At 43.5% G+C, this 18,202-nt stretch overlaps 1 protein-coding gene across 2 annotated transcripts in view; it reads left to right on the top strand.

Annotated features, from left to right (window-relative positions):
• GOLGA1 (golgin A1) overlaps nt 1–18,202 on the top strand; it is a 135,787-nt gene that overhangs the window by 78,332 nt on the left and 39,253 nt on the right. For both annotated transcript variants that reach the window (XM_033962133.1, XM_033962132.1), the window contains exons 10-17: nt 5,565–5,660; nt 5,750–5,875; nt 6,708–6,803; nt 7,798–7,893; nt 8,032–8,127; nt 15,987–16,139; nt 16,343–16,438; nt 17,882–17,971. In XM_033962133.1, coding sequence (XP_033818024.1) covers nt 5,565–5,660; nt 5,750–5,875; nt 6,708–6,803; nt 7,798–7,893; nt 8,032–8,127; nt 15,987–16,139; nt 16,343–16,438; nt 17,882–17,971 — 849 coding nt within the window. The remainder of the gene's footprint in view (nt 1–5,564; nt 5,661–5,749; nt 5,876–6,707; nt 6,804–7,797; nt 7,894–8,031; nt 8,128–15,986; nt 16,140–16,342; nt 16,439–17,881; nt 17,972–18,202) is intronic.

Below are 18,202 nucleotides of genomic sequence, written 5' to 3' on the forward strand. Positions count from 1 at the left end.
ACCACTCGCACCCCCACCCCGAAGGACCGCTGACTTCCCGACAATATCGGGCCAGAAGGGAGCCCAAACCCTCCTGGCCACGGCGACCCCCTAACCCCACCCCGCACTACATTACGGGCAGGAGAGATCCCAGGCCCTCCTGCCCTCGACGCAAACCCCCCTCCCCCCCAACGCCCGCCCCCCCCAAGAACCTCCGACCGCCCCCCCAGCCGACCCGCGACCCCCCCGGCGACCCCCACGACCCCCCCACCCCCCTTCCCCGTACCTTTGATAGTTGGCCGGACAGACGGGAGCCAAACCCGCCTGTCCAGCAGGCAGCCAACGAAGGAATGAGGCCGGATTGGCCCATCCGTCCTAAAGCTCCGCCTACTGGTGGGGCCTAAGGCACGTGGGCCAATCAGAATAGGCCCTGGAGCCTTAGGTCCCACCTGGGGGCGCGGCCTGAGGCACATGGGCCCAACCCGACCATGTGCCTCAGGCCGCGCCCCCAGGTGGGACCTAAGGCTCCAGGGCCTATTCTGATTGGCCCACGCGCCTTAGGCCCCACCAGTAGGCGGAGCTTTAGGATGGATGGGCCAATCCGGCCTCATTCCTTCGTTGGCTGCCTGCCGGACAGGCGGGTTTGGCTCCCGTCTGTCCGGCCAACTATCAAAGGTACGGGGAAGGGGGGTGGGGGGGTCGTGGGGGTCGCCAGGGGGGTCGCGGGTCGGCTGGGGGGGCGGTCGGAGGTTCTTGGGGGGGCGGTCGTTGGGGGGGGGGGGGGTTTGCGTCGAGGGCAGGAGGGCCTGGGATCCCTCCTGCCTGTAATGTAGTGCGGGGTGGGGTTAGGGGATCACCGTGGCCAGGAGGGTTTGGGCTCCCTTCTGGCCCAACTACCAAAGGTACGGGGTGGGGGGGTCGTGGGGGTCGCCAGGGGGGTCGCGGGTCGGCTGGGGGGGGCGGTCGGAGGTTCTTGGGGGGGGGGGGCGGTCGTTGGGGGGGGGGGGGTTTGCATCGAGGGCAGGAGGGCCTGGGATCCCTCCTGCCCGTAATGTAGTGCGGGGTGGGGTTAGGGGGTCGCCGTGGCCAGGAGGATTTGGGCTCCCTCCTGGCCCGATATTGTTGGGGAGTCGGCGGTCCTTCGGGGGGAGGGATGTATCGGACGTCGGGGGGGGGGCATCAGGCTTTCAGGATGGGGACAGACCTTCAAGGGGGGACAGTGCACGGAAGTCAGGGGGGGTAAACGGAGAGTCGGGACAGCGCACAGAAAGTCAGGGCGGGCGAAAGGAGCGACGGGCAGCATGCGCGGTATACCCGTGAGCGCGGTATACCAAAGTTTTTGTACATATCATCGTGATTTCTGCGCGCTATACCCGTGTGCGCATTTTACACGGGTGCGCGTTATATCTGCGAAAATACGGTAATCAAACTATATGGTTAAACTCCAAGATTCAAATTGGCGGATTTAAAGTCATTTGGATGCGTTGGATGATTGCAGGTATACGAATTTTGGGCGATGTTATTTCAAATGGTAAGCTGCTTGACTTTTCACAGTTGCAACATAAATATGGTCTTAATAAATCACAAAGCTTTAGATGGTTGCAACTGAAACAGGCTATTCAAAAAGGGTTCCCTGAATGGAAAAATCTCAATAATCAGTATAGTCTGGAGTTCTTATGCTTTCAGGTGGACTTCTTGGGTCACCAGGCCGCACAGTGGTATAAATTGATAAATGGATTTATAAATAAAAAACTTAGGGACTTAGGGACATCTCAATGCATCTCAATGGCCATTACTGCATCTCAATGGCCACAAATTTGGTCTTAGAGAATGAGATCTACAGTGTCTTCATCTATGAGACAAACTTGTTTTTTTCTTTTGCATTGAGCATTTTGGACCCCAGTTAGATTACAAAAGTTAGATAGCCCTAACTAATAGATGCTGGCATTGTAATCTGGAAGCAGGGACTTTAGATCATTTAATATATTATTGTCCTTGTATCATGGCATTTTGGAAATCAATTTGGTCTCAAATTAATTGTTTATTAGAAAACCATGTAGCATTATCATATGATACAATAATGTTCGGTATGTCAATGAGAACAAAAAGTCAAATTTCATCAAGCAATAATAAACTTTTATTGATCATGACAGGAGTCACCATACAACATATTACCAATAATTGGAAAAATTACAGTAGACTTAACTATACCTTCTGGTGGAATTCGTTATGCCACATTTACAAAATGGAAAGAGTAATTGCCATACAAAGAGGGAATTATAATAATTTAAAAAGATTTGGGGGCCATTGACAAATTATTAGATACCATTATCCATTGAAAGTACACTTATACATAGGGGGCAGGGTATTAAGTTATATTAAGGTTTGATCAATTGATAATATTTATATGATATTTTTGATTAAAATATTTGTGGGGAAGGGTGGGAGAGGAGGGTATAAATATATGTTTTTAAGATGATTAAAAAAAAAAAAAAAAATACAAGTGATGTTTACAAAGTTTAAATGATGTAATATTGTGTTCTTGATGTAAGATGGAAAAATGAATAAAGAATTTGAAAAAAAAAGATTTGTGAATGAGCTGTTTGGTGGGTATTTTTAAAAATAAAAATTACAGTGGAACCTTGGTTTACGAGCATAATTCGTTCCAGAAGCATGCTCGTAAACCAAATTATTCGTATATCAAAGCGAGTTTCCCCATAGAAAATAAGGGAAACTCGCTTGATTCGTTCCCACCCCCCACCCCCTGAGGCCAGTGGCACTGCTCTACCCCTCCCCCGAGAACCGGCATTGCTCCTCTCCCTCGCGTGATCCGCCATCCCCCCCCGCGTTCCAGAATCCCCCCACTCGCATCACCCCCCCCCCCCCCCCGCCGCGATCCGACATCCTCCCCGTACTCATCACCTACCCGAACACATCACTTACCCCCCCATCTGGCATCCGGCACTAACGCACAGGACATGTCGGTGCCGGTGCCCGAAGATCTGTCGTCCTTTTTGCTGGGCCTTGAGCATCTGCGCATGCTCAAGGCCTTAGTTCCTGCTCTCTCCGAGATTCTCAAGAATCTCGGAGAGAGCAGGAACTAAGGTCTTGAGCATGCACAGATGTCGCGGCGGGGGGGGGCGACACGAGCCGGGGGGGCGGATTGCGGGGGGAGGCGCTCGTACATCGAGGCAAGCTCGGTTTCCGAGGCACCGATTTTGCGAATGTTTTATTCGTCTTGCAAAACACTCGCAAACCGGTGCACTCATAAACCGAGGTACCACTGTACTTGTTTTTGCTGATGTTTCTAAGATAACATAACCACTGCCAAGAATTATTTACCCTACACCCAAGGGTTCAAATTTTGGGCACAAATTGTGTCTTTAAAAGTTCCTCATGCATGTAGTATAAACTTTTAGGGTGCACATTTGTTTTTTGATACAAAGCAGCTAATGGATTTTTTTGTGCTAAAGAGGAACTGAAAGTTAAAGCATGACGATCGGAAGTTTAACATACTGATATGGGCTGGCTTGGTTTGCTGGTAGGCTGTTGTGTATTGGATGTTTTTTTTGTTTCAATGTTTATCTTGTCCTGAAATGTTTCCTCATTATTACGGGCAATATTAAATATAATTTCTACTACTTTATCATTATAGTTTAGGTGTGACTTCCCTTTTTTTAAATTTTTTATTTTAGCTATATTTTCTCTATCACAATTTGATAATCTCTGTGTGATGTATTTAATACAAATTTGCTCTAGGATCGCAGTGTGTAAATTTGGTTCATAGACTAAACCGCGCAAGACAATCGCGCGCAGACAAAGCTGAGCCAACAATTGCGCGCCGAATATCAGCGTGCCGGAATTAAACTAAATTTTAAAGCACTCCAAGTGTGTGTGTGGGGTGGGGGGGGGAACCACTGCACTTAACTTAGTAGTGTTGGCGCTGGATTTTGACGCGTCACTGTAAATTTTATAACCTAAGGGGCATAGTTATCAATGTGGGCTATGATTAAGATGTGTTATTTTACCATCAACTCTTGTTATTTTAGTACCAGTCCTATTTTATGCAATGAGTTACTAATACCTGTGGTTAACAACAGTAAAATAACACATTTTAATGGTTGTTCATGTTGATAACTACCCCTTCCCCAAACAACTAAATAAAAATAAGCCAACATGAGATGTCTAACACCTAAAATGAAAACCAATTAAATAATAAACCCAATAAAATCACCTAAATTCTGAGTAAGGTCTTCAATAATACTGCTCCTAAAATCAGTTGAGTTGGGTACATGTGACCTAGATTGACCACTGTCAGAGTCAGGATATTGGACTCATTGGATCTCTAGTCTGACCCAGTATAATAATAAGGCTATATAACAAATCTATACTGTAAAACCCAAATGCACCTAGAAAGGCTCATTTGATAAACATCTAAGGTTACCATAGCCTTAAAAGTCAGACAAGGCAGATATTGTATTGAAGGAATACGAACAGATTGGGTATTAATTGCTGTGTATTATACATTGGAGCAAAATAATTTAAAGCACTGCTGTCATTGCTTCCCTCTCCATTTACCATTCCCTATTTTTCCTCCCTGGACACTTCTTAATTCCCCTGCCATAATTTTCACATTTTTGAAACTGAAATGTAATTTTATAAGGGACCCGAGTATGTAGAATAGCATTTGATACACTCAAAGAATCTTTTATAAAACTGCCTGAGGGGTGTATGTGTGTAAAAAGGAATTGCAAAGAAACACAGCAGTATCTTTTACGTGAAATACAGTATGAGTTCCAGGTTGAAGAACAGGCAGCATGTGGACATGAGTGATACACATTTTCATATTTCATTAAATATTTGCCTGTTTTTTACTGGTGCATACAAGCAGGTGTAAATGGGTGTATGGGGTATTTCTGTAGAGGCACATAGACAACTGTGCTGCCTTTATAAAAATAGATGCAAAATATCTGCCTATGAGCTTTCCTAAACTAAACTAAACCTTAGGTTTGTATACCGCACCTTCTCTGCAATCGTGGAGCTTGGCACGGTTTACAGGGCTGAGATAGAAAGGAATTCCAGTGGAGGGTTATAGGGTTAAGTGTAAAGAAGAAATAGAGAGTTTTTGAGAAAAGCTAAGTTTTCAGATGTTTATGGAAGAGTTGGAGGGAGCTCGAATTTCGGAGTGGGGATGTAAGGTTGTTCCAGAGCTCAGTGATTCCAGAAGGGAAGGATAGTTTTAATTTTTGGGAGGATCTTGTGGAATTAGGATCCTTTTTATAAATTTACCCTGTTAAATATTTTTGGAGCAAGTCACATTTCTGCGCCTATACATAGGCTGTCAAACTGCCAATATCATCTTAACATATTGAAAAACATGCTTCAGCTATCTTATTTTTCATTGTAGAGGCAGTAGTAATGAAATTTTCATATGAAAACAACAATCATATAACAAGACAATCTAAGGCCTATAAAACTTGTATTCTTGAAACATTCTACTGCTAATTGATTTCATGTTGATATGAGCAGGCACTAAACTGTGATGTGCTGTGCTTAGTTCTGAAATTTTCCCCTTGTTGTCATAGACTGAAGTTACTGCATCTGTCTGTAAAAAGAGACTGGAGACATTACAAGCTGAATATGAAGTCTTCAAGCTGCAGCATGAACAGCATAAACACAAGGTACTTCTGCTGAAGCATGGGATCAGAAACAAACAGTTTCACTCCTAGCAAAATCTGGCGATAACAGGTTATTTTAACTATCAAAACAGATGACTGTTGAAGCAGAAGAAAAAGATAAACTCATTGACCATCTGCAAGAAAAAGTGGCTTCCCTAGAAAAGAAGTTAGAGTGCAATTTTTCAGGGGATGAACATGTGCAGGAGCTGCTGAAGGAGGTAAAACTTCCCTATTTTGTTATGTCCTTGGAGGAAGATTGAGGACAACAATATATTGGCCACAGAAGGGCTTTTGAATCATGCCTTATTCCAACATTACCTATATGAATAACACTTAGGGCTCTTTTTACAAAGGTGCGTTAGGGCCTTAACACGCGGAATAGCGCGCGCTACCCGCTACCACCTCCTCTTGAGCAGGCAGTAGTTTTTCGGCTAATCCGGTGCGTGTGCTAAAAATGCTAGCGCTCCTTTGAAAAAGGAGCCCTTAAAGTTTGGATGGATAAGTTACTAAGTAGCCAAAATGTAATCATTTAAAGTGGGCTACAATTTGGAGAAGGGCTTAAGTTATTCCTAAAGAGGCAATATTTAGCTGCTATAGAGAGACAGCAAGGATGGTTTTACAGATACATCATCAATATATCTTCATCTGTGTATTTTCAGTGATCCAGTTTAAATGTATGTCAGGAAAACAGATATCTAGTGCTGTACTTTTGAAGTTTATACCTTCCATTTTCCCTCCCATGCAGTTAGCCTCTCTTGTGGAGCTAGTTCCAGCTAGGAAAATTGAGCCTGAATCTTGTTCAGATAGAGATTAACAACAAACATTGTATAGATCTCTTTATTCTTTTTCATCCGTTGCATTTAAAATAATAACAGTGGCAGAGACACGTTGGGTTTTAGCTTGATTAGTTTCTTGAAAAAGTAGAAGCATAAGCTATGCATAAGTCTTCTGGTTTAGTCGTTTCATAGGCATGCAGGAGGCATGAGGGGTGGGGGGATGGGGAACCATTCCTCAGTCATGTAAACCTTAAATGGATTTATTGTTTTCCAGAAAACTGCCTTAGAGCAGAAGTTGGAGGATACCAGGCAGCAACTTCTGGAAGCCAGAACCAATCACACAGAAGCTGTTGGTGTACTGGAGAGCCAGGTACTAATCCAAGGAATCACTTACTACTACTACAGCACTAGATAATATGTAAGAGAGAGTTCCTGCTCTATATTGCTTACAATATGTTCAAGTATCCTATTCACTGGAAGCCCTCAGTGGACCTGAGTATGTAGTGTTAAATTATTTTGTGAACTAGTTTAAGAATGTTGATTTTTTTCTCATCCTGTCTTCATGTTTTGGTTAAATCCATTTGAAGCCCAGAACAGATTTTTTTTTTTCATTTTGCTCTCAGATGCAGAGTGGCTATTTCAACAGTTTTTCAAAAACATAAGTATAGGGCTCAGCAGAAGTGTTATGAATACTGCCAAGCAGAAGATTAAGATTAGATTCCTGGGCCAGGCATCTGGTTCTATGAGCTGGCCAGGGGTGACGATGATGTGGAGCCAATGCTGGCAGCATCCAAGGGAAAGAGCATCATGATGTGACAGCAACGCCTAGTGATTTGAATTAAAGCGTACATTACCCATGCTCTAGAAAGCATCCTGGATCCTGGATGGGCTGAGCCGGGGGGGATAAAAGCATAGGGAGAAAAAACCCTCGGCAGTGTTAAGCAAAGGCTTATAGCACTAATCCAGTAGAAGCTGTTGTAGTTGACCTGGAAGCCCAAAGAAACAGAGAAACTGCCATGCAAAAAATTATTTCTATGTGTGTGTGTGAATTCTTTTTTTTTTAAAATAAGATGTGTCTGAATTAATTTTCTTTCTTCTTACCTTTGAATGATTTGGTTGAAAAAAACATTATTTTCTAATGGTGGTACTGTGCTAAAGGGCAACCAGGCAGATACCTTGTTGTTCCTTCCTTTTTGGCCTATTGAAATTAATGGTTAAATATTTTCCATGGCTTTACCTCCTGTGCTAGGGCAAAGCCTTCCTGTCTTTCTTTTTTTTTTTTTTTTTTTTTTTTTTGAAGATCAGGATGAGGATATCTGCTGGAGTTTCTCTTCTCTCGATTTTGTCTTTCTTCAATTTACCAGGTAACAAAACTTAACAGTAGAGTGGCAGAAGGGCAGACTTTACTAAGCCAGAAAGAAGAAGAAATTAACAACTTCAAAGAGAGCAGCACTTGCCAGGTAAAGAATCTATCCTTGAAAGTTAAAAGATCTAATCAATAGAGCATGTATTGTCCTTTGCCACCTCCAGTCCCTGATCTGGTTTCTACTAGATGGATAGTAGTATCATGGTACACTATTCTTTTTTTTTTTTGTCAGCTGAGAGAACTTGAGCAAACGCTACAGGCCACACAGGAGAGACTAGCAAAAAGCAATGAAGAAATAAGCCAAAGAGAAGCACAAATCACAAGGCTGGTAAGTGAAATTATATATTCATGTTGAAAGTCTGTTTCTGGTTTCCCTCTCTCTCTCAAACCACTGAATGAGTTCACGTACATTTATATCCAGAAGATCTCTTGGACATGAGCATGCCCAAGATAAATTGACTGCTCCATGTCCAGGGGCACGTGCTGAGCCAGTCCTTGATCAACCCATTGCATGCAAGGAGGTATAAGGAAGAAAACAGAATTATGTCTTCATTAGTCTTGGTTTTGCCCTTCTTAAAACAGAGCTGTATGGCCAGTCTGTATCTCAAAGCTGCTATTGTTTCTACCTTGTTAAAGGTTCCATGAGAAAGATACAGAAACACAGTCACATTAGTTTCTTTGCCTTGCTTTGACATTGAATTTTATGTTCTAATAGTAACTAGTGAAATGCAGGACAGACTCATTGTACTGACCAGGTGAGGCCCTGGTTCAAGGTACCATTGAAAAAGGGCAACAAAATTCCAGCCTGGCATCTCACCTCTCTCTTCTCTCCCCCTTTGAGTAGGGAAGTAGAGATGCCATGCATCAGGATATCTGAGATATCATGCAGGTGCAGTGTATGCCCCTTTTTGACTGGCATGGTCCATGGCCCGTTTATATCCTGTTCCTGATGCCAATGGGAACTCCTTAAGCCCACCGGCAGTGAACACAGTGGTCTCAGCCATTGCTTAGAGGCACATGGTTCCATGGAAAGGGATTCTGTTCTGAGAGACCCCCCAGGACCGGAGGATAAAGGCTCTTCTCAAACAAAGTTTTGATACAGCAGCCTTGGCGGTCCAGGCGGTGGTAGCTAGGGCATGTTTCAGGTGGGCTGAGCATGTTTTAGACATCTGTGGATCCCTCTGGGGATTTGGAGCCTGGAGATGATCCCACGGTCCTGCACTTATTTAAGTCTGCAGCTTTGCTGGACCTTTGCAGGAGTTCCCTTTGGTCATTCAGCCATCTCTGTCCACTTCTTCCTCCTGGCTTTGTGGTGTGTGCTTGCAGTTTGCTACATTTCCCTGGCATCCTGATGCTTTGAAAATTGCAGGAGCTATGTCACACTTGTATCCCCTGGCACAGGAGTGCCAACGGCTTTTGGGTCAATCCAGGGTGGATTCATTGGTGGCACAAGTGACTAAACACACCTCTCTCTTCCCAGTGAAGGGGGTGTAGTGTTAGAGGATATGCAGGACCATTAGGTGGATGTGGTCCTCAGGAAACTGACGCAACTGTTTATAGGCATTAAAACTGCTTTGACGATATCTTTTGTCGCACATGCCTGTCTCTCTCGACTGCACACATTGGAGAGTGAGGCGGTGGTTTCCCCTCTTTAACTGTTGGCTGGGACAGATTATATGGCTATGCATTGTATGACCTTATGTGAGTTTTGGCAAAGATGTCAGCGTTCTCCATCTCTGCCTGCAGAATTCTTTGGATCAGACAATGTGCTGGCGATTCCACCTCCAAAGCTACTTTTCAGGGGCAGTTTTTGTTTGGCAAAGGTCTGAACAACCTTATAGATTCTGTGATGGACAATTACACTAAAACTCTGCCTGATAGCAGACCAGATCCTCCTGGGGTTCTGAATATTCTAATTTTCATGGCTCACGGCGATCTCAACCATATGAAGATCCACATCGCAGAGATTTTCACAGGGCTCACGATGACGGCATACTGGCTATAGGCATTCCCAGCCTTCCAACTCCCATTCAGCGCCCTCTGCCAAAGAGGTACAATGCGCCATGACAAGGGATGCCCCCTTCAGATAGGGAGCCGGCGTTCAGCATTTCTTTCCGCCTGGATGCACATTACTTCCGACCAGTGGGTCTTGGGCTTTATTTGGTGGAGCTACAAGCTGAAATTTGCCCAGCCTCTGACAGATTGGTTCGTGGACACTCCTACAGGTCGCCCAGACACAGCGTTCACGGTTCAAGCCATTGTTCAGTGCTTGCTGGATAGTCAAACTATAGAGCTGATGCTGCCTGAACTTTCAGGCTCAGGCAGTTACTCCATATACTTTTTGTGCCAAAGAAAGGTTCAGAAGATTGGATGCCTATTCTAGAGCACTTGAATGTGGCTTTCAAATGGAGGCCATGTGTTCAGTCATTGCAGCATTGGCCCAGGAGAGTTTCTTACCTCTCTGGAACTCATGGAGGTGTATCATTTTTCTGGTCCATCACAACTTTTTGTGATTTCTTCTTCTGGACCAGCATTACCACTTCTTGGCTCTGCCTTTTGGGCTGATGACAGCACCTTGGACCTTCACAAAGGTGGTGGTCATGACTACTTACCTGCGAAAGATGAGTCTCCAGATTCACCCTTCCTTGGATGGATGGCTGATCAGAGCTCCCTTGTTGGCTGAGGAATGGCTCATGGTGAAGCAGGTGATTCAGGTGCTGGAGCACCTGGGCTGGATTGTCAGCTTCAAGAAGAACTATCTGATGCCCACGCAGTTGCTGGAATACCTTGGCGTTCTCTTCGACACGGCTGTCTGACTCTGAAGAATCTCCACATATAAGACCCAATCACCCTGGCTTTGCGCACTGCCCACTGGCTGCTGATTGACAAACAATGTATATTCAAAGGCCTAGTAATGGCTTACAAACTCTTCCATGACATGGTACCAGCCTACTTGACCTCCAAACTTCCACTTTCTGCCCCAAATCAACCAATTCGCTCGCAAGAAGAAAAGTGATTACGCACACCCTTCACCCTTAAAATGCCTAAAAAAGATCTTACTCGCACTACCTACAGGCACCTCTGGAACAAATTATCTACCCACATATGATCATCAGAAAGTTTACTGAACTTCAGGAAGGCAAATTCACCTCTTCCCCTGACCCTCTGAGTGTGTGTGAATCCAAATTTTCCGAACCTTCTGACAAAGTTCCCTGATCCTCCATTGTCTCAAGTCATACTGCTTGTCGTACTATACTATATGCTGTATTTACCACACTGTGTTTTGCCATACTATGCCATGCTACAATTTCTCAAGCCATGTTGACCACACAATGTTTGCCGCTCCATGCCTTCCATGCTATGTTGTGTCATGCACGCTTGCCTTACCATTTTTGCCATATTGTGTCATACTGTGTTAACCATGCTTTGTAATACTATGTTTGCCATGCTATGTTTTGCTGTACTAAGTTCACCATTCTATTTCTCACCATACCATGTTTTATCATATTATGTTTTACCATGCTTTATTACCTATGCTTTGCTATCTCTGTCAAACAATGTTTGCCATGCTGTCTTCTACCATGCTATGTCTGAGAGTGTGACGCAGGGTTTTATATCTACCCAGCCTCGGCACCCTGTGGTTGGGGGTTCAAACCCACACTGCTCCTTGTGACCCTGGGCAAGTCACTTGGTCCCCAAAATTATATACTGGATGAGAAAGAACATATATTCATTTCAAAAAAATACCCTTCTGAAATGTCATTTCAATTTTCTTAGTCCAAGTTATCCAAAGGTGTAAATCCTGAACTTAAATCCTTTTTAGTTACTATCAAAGGGGATGAGCCTCAGATCCCCGTGTGTTGTATGTGTTTCACAATCAAACTAGAAAGGGAATTAACCTCACTGGCTCATGCTCCCCTCCTGCTCTGTTAATCAAAAATACTTATAGTTCTTAAACTTATAGTTCTTAAAACAGGGACTTAACTTTTAGATCCCGGGCGGGGTTTGTTGAAAATAGGCAGTGAAAGATTGAATAACAACGACTTTAACTGCTTATTTTCAACAAACCCTGCCTAGGATCTAAAAGTTAAGTCCCTGTTTTAAGAACTATAAGTCAAATATTCAAAATGGAAAGAGCAATAGCAATACAAAGAGGGACATATACTAAGTTTATAAAAATATGGGGGCCATTGACAAAATATTGTAATGAATGAATAGTAGGATTTCTCTTCTTCTTTTCTTCTTTTCAATATCTTAAGAACATAAGAACATAAGAAGCGCCATCTCCGGATTAGACCTTCGGTCCATCAAGTCCGGCGATCCGCACACGCGGAGGCCCTGCCAGGTATACACCTGGTTTATTTTATAGCCAACCATACTTTATATGCCTCTCTCAAGGAGATATGCATCTAGTTTGCTTTTGAAGCCTAGGACTGTCGATTCTGCAATAATCTCCCCTGGGAGAGTATTCCAGATGCCAACCACTCTCTGTGTGAAGCAGAACTTTATGACACACATGGAGGGAGGGGTAGTGAAAATAATTTTTACACAACATGCTATAATATGATATACAATATGTAATGGATGATTGGAAAATACTTGAAGGGTGGGGGGAGGGAGAGGGGATAAAAATATGTTTAGAATATTATGTATTAGATATAAAAGTGATATTGTGTATTCATTAATTGTAATTCAATATTTTGTACACTTCATGTAAAATTTGAAAATGAATAAAAAATTTAAAAAAAAAAAAAAAAAAAGAACTATAAGTATTTTTGATTAACAACAGGGCAGGAGGGGAGCATGAGCCAGTGAGGTTAATTTCCTTTCTAGTGTGATTGTGAAACACATACAACACACGGGGATCTGAGGCTTATCCCCTTTGAAAGTAACTAAAAAGGATTTAAGTTCAGGAGCTATTCATAGTGGATTTACACCTCTGGATAACTTGGACTAAGAAAATTGAAATGACATTTGAGAAGGGTATTTTTTTTTGAAACAAGTCACTTGGTCCCCCATTGCTCCAGGTATATTTATTTATTTTATTCAATTTTTTGTACCATTCTCCCAGGGGAGCTCAGAATGATTTATATGAATTTATTCAGGTGCTTGAGCATTTTTTCCTGTCTGTCTTGGCAGGCTTACTATCTATATAATATACCTGGGGCAATGGGAGGATTAAGTGACTTTCCCAGGATCACAAGGATCAGCATGGGTTTGAGCCCACAACCTCAGGGTGCTGAGGCTGTAGCTTTAACCACTGTGCCAATCTAAAGATTGTGAACCTGCCAGGACAGACAGGGAAAAATGCTTGAGTACCTGAATAAATCCATGTAAACCATTCTGAGCTCCCCTTGAGAATGGTGTAGAAAATTGAATGAATGAAAATAAATAACTCTGGAATCAATTTGGACTGCAGTAGAAACCCTCCATAAGATTTGTTTGAATTTTATGTCAACTACTACAGCTGTTTCCTCTTTTACTAAGATTCTTGATTCTCATTTGGGAATTCAAGAGCAAAAATTATCTGAGGTGGAATTATTGGTTTCCCAGATGAAGGTAGTGGAGACGGAGAGCCAAGTCCAACAGGATGTCCTACTAATAAACTTGAGAACTTGGAGAATGGGGCTTGACTTTTGAACTTAAAGATTCTTAATTTTCCTTCTGTTAAATTGTCCCCTATTCATGATACTTTTATAAATACTTAAAAGAAGTTCTCATGTATATTGAGAGTGGTTTTCCACCATTGCACAGGTACATTAGCTAGTGTGAGCCCACTGGGACAGATAGGGAAAAATGCTTGAGTACCTGAATAATTTGTAATCTGCATAGAATGGTAGGATATGCGGAATAGCTAATATAATAAAACGCTAGGCCGCGCATGCACACTTCCTATGCGTGCGCCGGTTTTCCGTGAGCTGTAGCGACCCATAGGAAGTGCGCATGCGCGGCTTACGGTCTGGCCTCACGTGAGGCAAGACAAGTGCACATGCGCGCCCTTCCCTGCTCTCTACCAGCGGAGTGGCGGCTGCCGGCCGCTAGCACCTCCTGCCTCCACAGCGCGGAATTACTTATCTGCCAAGCCCATGAGGGGAGGAGGGAGAGGGCTGGGGGCAGTCCCGCTGGCAGCATGGCCCCGATCCCCTTGCGTCGCAGCAGTGTCGGTAGGGAACAAGTCGACGACTCCCCCTCCCGCACCAACCGCTGCCGCTCCTGTTTGAAGCAGCCTGATGAGGTTTGCGGCTGGCTGTAGCGAACCTCGCAGGCCACTCTCCACATGAAGCACATTCCCTCTGATGCGATCGCTTCAGAAGGAACATGCTGCCATATGGAGAGCGGCCTGCGAGGTTCAATACAGCCGCCCATGAACCTAAGCAGGCCGCTTTGAACAGGAGCGGCAGCGGCGGCAGGAACCATGGATGGATGGAGGGAGGTAAGAACGGGAGGGGAAGCCAAAAAAGAAGGGCTATGGAGCAGGCAAAAAAGGGAGCTGTTTTGGTGGGAGGGTTGTGCTGAGTGCACGAAGCAGGCAGGCAGGCATTGCACAACAGGGGGAGAGGCAAAGGGGGCTGCTTTGGGGGGATGGTTGTGCTGGGGGCCGACAGCAATCATGGGGGGAACAGAAGAGGGCCACGGAGCAGGTAGGCATGGCGCAACAGGGGGCCAGAGGGAGAGCGAAAGGGGGCTGCTTTGGGGGGAGGGGTGTGCTGGGGGCAGACAGCAATCAGGGAGGGGGAGGAACAGAAGGGGGGCCACGAAGCAGGCAGGCATTGCACAACAGGGGGAGAGGCAAAGGGGGCTGATTTGGGGGGATGGTTGTTCTGGGGGCAGAAAGCAATCATGGGGGGGAGGAATAGAAGGAGGCCATGGAGCAGGCAGGCATTGCACAACAGGGGGATAGGGGGCTGCTTTGGGAAGAGAGTTGTGCTGTGGGCAGACAGCAATTATGGGGGAGAACAGAAGGGGGCCACGGAGCAGGCAGGCATTGCACAACAGGGGGAGAGGGAAAGGGGGCTGCTTTGGGGGGATGGTTGTTCTGGGGGCAGAAAGCAATCATGGGGGGGACATAAGGGGGCCACAGAGCAGGCAGGCATGGCACAACTGGGGGCCAGGGGGGGAGGGAAAGGGGGCTGCTTTGGGGGGGATGGTTGTTCTGGGGGCAGACAACAATCATGGGGGGGAACAGAAGGGGGCCAAGAAGCAGGCAGACATTGTACAACAGGGGGAGAGGGAAAGGAGGCTGCTTTGGCAAGCAGGGGGGCCAGGGAGACAGACAAAAAGAAAGACGCACAGACAGGGGACCAGGGAGAGACACAGACACAAAGAATGACAGACAGACAGCGTCCGGGGAGAGAGAGAGAGACAAATAAAAAACAAAAAACAGACATACAGACATCTATTCTAGCACCCGTTATTATAACGGGCTTAAACACTAGTAAATAAATAAATTGCAAAAGATATACTTTTTGCCAGGATCTTCGACTCAAGAAGAAAACAGGGTGGAACATCCTTCAGACAGTTTAAATATTTCAGAGTTTAAACATCATCTGATATATTAGAACGATCTCAAGATGAGTTTGCGTTTAGAGCTATGTTGATTGATTTTTGGTTTTCTACTGGATAGAGATGCATTATTGAGATTATATTTAAGACAGGCATTTTCTACTTTATATATTGGAGATAGAGTTGGGTTTTTTCTGGACCTTTATAGGAGGGGACAAGTGCGAAGAAATAAATTTCTAACTATGAGACAAGAGGTGCTAGCTATAGGAGCTAGATGTCAGTTAAAATTTCCTTGCAAATGTATTGTGACCTTTAATAATGTTTTGATCTCACTTTTTTGATCCAGATCTATTATTTCACTTTTTTGGATGGGAGATCTGCTGCATCTTAATTCCATAGTTTGGGGGGTTTAATTGAAAATTCCTGCTTTTAATTTGTATAAATTTCCTACTTCAGCCTCATATGATTTGTACTGGTCACATCCCCCCTCTTTTTGTGGACCAAGCCATTAGATGTATTAATGAGGGTTATTTTGATCTCATTTCTTTATATATATATATATTTTATTTCCTTGTATTAATAGCACTATTTTGTATAAAGCTTGTTCTTTGTGTTTTAAACTTGAAATTCTAGAAATAAAACTTTTTTAAAAACTTTATTAAAATTCTATCACCCTCTTTAAAGCAAGCAGATCTAGAAGCTGAGAATAGCAAGCTCCATCAGCAGATCTCAATTGTGAAAGTTCGGTGCACAGAGAAAGTTAACCATCTGGAGGCTCAAATAAGTGTCCTTGAAACTGCTCGCGAGTTTGATAAAACATCTTCACAGCACAAGATAGTAAGTAAAGGCAACTTTAATTAGGTTTTCTGCTATCTAGGCAGCGATAATGCAGAATTCAGCCCAAGTTGGATGATTCATTCTGGAGTTACCCAGGCTCATCAAGATTGTTCTTGAATTTCTGATCCCATGCCTCAATGTACTGTACACTTCTTTTCAGCATTATTTTTGCTTTTGACACAAAACCGATTTTCTGTTTGCAGAATCAATTAGAGCAGGAAAATGAGGACCTTAAAGAAAGAAGAAATGAGTGTGAAACAGCTATACAAATGTTGGAAGCGGAGCAGAGTAGATTAAAGGTATTTACTGCAGTGTAAGCACTCCATACACAATCTGGAAAAAGGATTCATAAATGGGATGGTCTGATTTGTTTTCATTGCAAACGTTTGGAACTTTTCTGAGGTTTAGTTTAATAACAAATCTTTTCTTACAAAACTTATAGTAGATTTGCTAAGTGCAGATGGTTATTAATAAGCTGTGAAATGTAACTGTGTAACTGACCAGAAGTTGTCATGCATGCAAGCATGTTTAGACTTTCAAAGAAATAATTGAGCCTCTGTATAAATCTTGGTGAGACTTCCATTTAGAATAGTTTGTGCAATTCTGGAGATTATAACCTTCAAATGGTATAAACTAGGAGTTGGTCCAAAAGTTGACTTCTCAAATGATTGATGGTCTTTGTTTAAAGGAGTATGGTGGGCGCCTTAAAGATCAAAACCTGTTTACTCTGGAGGAAAGGCGGGATAGGAGAGATCTTATAGAGACAACTTAAAATACAAATAAATACAAAGGAGATGGATCTTTTTCAGAGAAAACGAAGGTGTGGATTGATAGAATGAGAATGAAAGAGGGTAGATGTAAGGAAATCTTTCTTTGAAGCAGTGGTTTCCAAACCTGTCCTAGGGATCCCCAACCAGTCAAGTTTTCAGGATATCTGCAATGAATATTCATGAGTTAGATTTGCATGCACTGCCTCCATTGCATGCATATCTAACTCATTGCAGATATCTTGAAAACGTGACTGGGATTCCCCCAGGACAGGTTTGCGAATCACTGCTTTACTGAAAGGGTGGTGAATGCATGAAACAGCTTCCCGAAGGAGATGGAGATAATTTGTCTTTATCAGTACTGAAGAAAGCCTGATACAAGCACTAAGGATCGCATCAATGATCTTTTGAGGGAGAGGAACAGGTTGTAGAGATTGGGCTGTTGATGTGGATGGGCAGACTGGAAGATACAACAATACAGTCTTTCTATTGTGCTCTATGTTCTATGAAACAGTAGTGTGCTGTCTGCTTGTATCAGAGTTCAAAAATGCAGCCTTTGGAAGAAAGATAGCTCTGAGGTGAAACATTTCAGGAACATAATTTTTCTGGAATAGTTAAATAGTTTTGGAGGCAGGAGCAGGAATTGCACAAAGCAGCATTAGCAGTTATTGGAGCAGAACCAGGATGGTCATTAACACTGAATTAATATTGAGTTAATATTTGATAAGGCGGTATAACAAATTTTTAATAAACTTGGAAACTTGGAGTAAAGGGAAGCATCACGGGGACCTAAAAGTTGGAGATGCGGTTGCAGGAGGACATGTTAAAGGAGCGCTAGTATATCTATGACTATGACACATTCCATTGGGTGGGGAAGAAACTGGAAAGATTTAGAAACTGTTGGCAAATTTAATTAGTCTTCTAAAAGTTAGATTTGTTTGAGCTGTGAATTTCTTTTGTACTGATGGTTTGCAGGAAGAGCTGAGCAGCAGGGAAGCAGTCACTTTGGAGAATGTCAAGGCCCTGGAGGAATCCTGCAAGCAGAAAGAGAACCTCCAACAGCAGGTTTGCATCTTTTTAGAGAGTAACATTAGGTTTCTTCTGTATCTTTTATCTTTTTTTTAGATAAAGCAATTGTATGTTTTTTTTATTTGAGCAAGACAACCAAAACATTTTGCATATTTTTTTTGTTTGCTATTTCTTATCCTAGAGAGTCAATACAACTTGTCCTCTTATACTTTAAGTTTTGCCAGAGATGTTTAGTTCACTAGAGAGGACTTGTTATTGCTTCTGTGA

Source organism: Geotrypetes seraphini, chromosome 10 (assembly GCF_902459505.1).
Source record: "Geotrypetes seraphini chromosome 10, aGeoSer1.1, whole genome shotgun sequence".
In the NCBI taxonomy this organism is placed as follows: Eukaryota; Metazoa; Chordata; class Amphibia; order Gymnophiona; family Dermophiidae; genus Geotrypetes; species Geotrypetes seraphini.